We start from the raw sequence: 3,720 nt of genomic DNA, 5'->3' as shown, positions 1-3,720 counted from the left end.
TACTTACACTATGGCCAGATGTGCCAGAGGGGGCTGAGGCTGTTATTAGGGTTGAGAGGCAGAGTAACGGACTGAACATACTTAAGCAGCCCCTTCAGGGGTATAGCTACATGTGGGGGCTCGTCCAGGATAATACTGCTACTTTGCAATCATAAAAGTCCCTTCCACAACATCCCTGGCCACGATTGGACGAGAGTTCTTCACTGCCTTGGGAGACTTTGTGGCAAAGTGCCAGAGGGATACTCCAATGTACTCTGAAATTGGGTATCAGAAATTCAGGACCTTCTCTGGGAGAAATCCATTGCCTACAGGGGAGGACCACTTTGAAGAGTGGCTGAACCAGGCCACGCAAGCTCTGGATGAATGGGGCATTCCTGAGACTCACAAGAAGCAGAAAATTACAAAGAGTCTAAGGGGTCCTACCTCAAAAGCTATCCGCAATCTGAAGCTCAGTAAGAAAGATTGCATCACTCAAGATCACCTAAACATTTTGCAGGATGTGTTTTGGTGCAGTGAAAAAGCTTCCGACCTCATGTATCAGTTTAAGCATACTAACCAGAATGCAGGGGAAAAGTTATCTGACTATGTGAGGCGTTTGGATAAGATACTGCATCAGATCTTACTGAAGAAGTGTTTGGATCCCCAGAATGTAGATGAGATCCATGCACAGCAAGTCTTGCAAGGTGCTCAGCTTTTGGATTCCATCACCACCCTGCTGAGAACCGGGCAAGATGGTGAAATCCTGAATTATCCAGATCTGATCAGGACTGTGCGGGAAGAAGAAGCCATGCCAAAGAAGAAGAAAAAGAGTCAAAAGTCTGAATCAGTTGTTGAGGTCAGAGTGGCCAGTGCAGCTGGTGACAATTCTGGGGTCGAACTTCTCAAGACTCAGGTGTCACAGCTGATAGAGATGGTGACCGAACCATTGGATCTCAAGTCTGAGATAGCCACACTGAAGATGCAGGTATCCCAGATGATGGAAGTGATGAACCAGTCAGCAGCAAAATGTACTGAGTGGTTCGACAAGGGTGGTACGGGACAGAATGTACCCGCAGACTCATCTACTGCATCTGGCCAGAGGCCAATGAATCAAGATGTCTGTCTAAATTGTGGAGGTGTAGGTCACTACCAGAGAGTATGTCCTAGTCCACTAAAAAGGACAGAAGACTGGCGTGGACCTCAGAGAAGTGACTCAAGGATGGAAAGAAGACCTGGACCTTCAATGGGAACTTTCACTGAATCTGCAAGGGAACAATGGAACAATGGAATTGTTTCCATCAAACCTCCTGCCAAGTTAGTAGGCCCTTTGTTTGTAGTGCCTGTTTGGTGGAAGGAATTTACACAAGAGCCATCTTTGACTCTGTTGCTCAGGTGACCTTGTGGACTGAAGGCTTTTACAAGAGGTATCTGTCATACATACCCCTGCAAAAGTTGAAAGATATAGAGATCCAGGGGATTCAAACGGAAGTTTACCCTTGTGATGGATATCTGCAGATCAAGTTGCCATGTGATTTATTGAGGACTGGGAAGCCTCATGATTTTGACACACTAGCTATTGTGTGTCCTTAGTTGCCAGAGTGCACAGGAAGTCCCCTAATTGTAGGGACCGACACAGATCTGGTGAAGCGGCTGTTAGCCTTTGTTGTCCCCAGATGTGATCCCTCACCCTCATTGTCAAAAAAAGGGCCAGAGGTGTCTCCCTCTTTCACCGTGGATGAAGAAGGACCCATAGCAGAAGTAATTCCGCAGTAAGAAGAAGTTAGTGAGCCTACAGTGCCTGAGCCAGTGGAACAGAGGAAGCGAAAGAGTTAAGCATCATCTCAAGAGACCGACCTGTGATGTGTTGGGTAAGAGCACTGAAGAAGTTATCCTCACCCCTCAAGGGACTCTTGTAGAGCCTGACCTTCTCACCACAAATTTGGTGAAAGGCAACCTTAACTCACCTCCTGGCACATCTAGCTGGGCCGTATCAATTAAGGTGGCCTGTAGGCAGGAGAGCCTCCCTCCTATGATAATTGGTGGAAGCTTCCTCTGACAGGTTCTTATGCAAATACAAATTGTTTGTTTTCCCCTGTACATTAACCTGTTTTCTTTGGTGTGTATTTTAAAAGCATGTACCAGGTAAAGGACTGTTACTTCCTGATAGTAGAAATATGTCACATAAGTATTGCTGCTCCTCTGCCTTTATGACGTTATTATGACCCTCTTCATGGTACATTGGTCAGGGTGTGAAGAGATTCTCCTGGTTGTCCGCTGATGGGAAAAAGTCCTGTGGCTGCAGCATCTGACTCTCGCTGCTCTTGAAGCAAAAGTCATTGAAATTATTCTGCTCCTCTGGTCCTTTTAGGGTCTGATGAGCCTCTTCATGATGCATCATCCTTGGTGTAAATAGATTCTCCTGGCTGTATGCTGGAGGGAATAAGTCCTGTGGTGGCTGCAGAATCTGACTAATGCTCTTGTAACAAAAGTCATTGAAATAATTCTGCTCCTCTGGTCCTTTAGGGTCTGATGAGCCTCCTCATGATACATCAGCCATGGTGTAAAGAGATTCTCCTGGCTGTATGCTGGAGGGAATAAGTCCTGTGGTGGCTGCAGAATCTGACTAATTCTCTTGTAGCCAAAGTCATAGATATAATTCTGTTCCTCTGAGCCTTAGGTTCTTATGAGCCTCCTCATAATCCATTGGCCAGGGTGTGAAGGGATTCTCCTGTCTGACTGCTGGTGGTGACTGAAATTCCAATGCCAATTGTTGAAGAGCCTCCTTATTATGGTTCTCCATTGGAGTCGGCACTGGTCCATGGTTGTTCAGTGGTAATAGTGAAGACAAGTCCATTGGTTCCACCTTCTGACGCTCACTCTTGTCACCACAGTCAATAAAATTAAGCTTCTTCTCTTGCTCTTCCAGTTGTTTATGAGCCTCCTGTGTTTTTGTCAATGATGATGGAGGTGAAAATAAATCCATTGGTAACATCATCAAACTGTTGTTCATGTATGAGAAGCCTGTGAAATACCCCTGCACCTTTGGCGATATTGGAGCCTCCAGGTCCAGGTAGTTGATAAATTCATTCAATTGTATGCTGGTATTTAACCACTTGCCGACCGCCGCACGACGATGTACGTCGACAGAATGGCACGGGCAGGCATAAGGGGTTACATGTACGTCCTTGCCTGCCCGCCAGTCGGGGGCCCGATCGGGCCCCCGCCCGGTGCCTGCGGCGGTCGGTATTCGTTCGGGAGCGATCCCGGACGAGGGGACGGCCATTCATTCATGGCCACCCCCTCGCGATCGCTCCCGACGAATGAAAATGTCCCGTGACATCACTTCCTCTCCTGTAATGTAAACACAGGAGAGGAAGTGATGTATTCTCTCCTCCGTGTCGGTATTTTTCGTTCCGGCACCGAGGAGAGAGGTTCGGTGAGTTGCACCAACACACCACACATACAGTAGAACATGCCAGGCACACTCACACCCCCCCTTTACCCCCCGATCACCCCCCAATTACCCCTGCCCCCCCAGTCACAGTGACACCAATTGCTTTTTTTTTTTTGCATTGGTGTCATTTGTGACTGTAATAACTGTTAGGGCAGTTAGGGTTAGCCCCCTTTAGTTCTAAGGTACCCCCCTAACCCCCCCAATAAAGGTTTAACCCCGTGATCACCCCCCGTCGCCAGTGTCACTAAGGCTGGGTTCACATTGCAGCGGTTTATGAGAACGGATGT

General features: G+C 47.6%; 1 protein-coding gene across 1 annotated transcript; it reads left to right on the top strand.

The window, feature by feature from the left end:
• The first annotated feature begins 247 nt into the window (after positions 1–247).
• On the top strand, positions 248–1,375 carry LOC143930044 (paraneoplastic antigen Ma1 homolog). The gene has a single exon (XM_077453941.1). The coding sequence runs from the start codon at positions 248–250 to the stop codon at positions 1,373–1,375; it is 1,128 nt and encodes a 375-aa protein (XP_077310067.1).
• The last annotated feature ends 2,345 nt before the right edge of the window (positions 1,376–3,720 follow it).

The sequence above is a fragment of the Lithobates pipiens genome, unplaced genomic scaffold, assembly GCF_037356315.1.
Source record: "Lithobates pipiens isolate NorthernLeopardFrog02 unplaced genomic scaffold, aLitPip1_a1.2 Scaffold_25, whole genome shotgun sequence".
Taxonomy (NCBI): Eukaryota; Metazoa; Chordata; class Amphibia; order Anura; family Ranidae; genus Lithobates; species Lithobates pipiens.
This window is presented reverse-complemented; position numbering and strand designations above follow the sequence as displayed.

Bases quoted from the DNA above. Each gene is read 5' to 3' on its own strand.
- LOC143930044 (XM_077453941.1), top strand. From the start codon at position 248: ATGTACTCTGAAATTGGGTATCAGAAATTCAGGACCTTCTCTGGGAGA.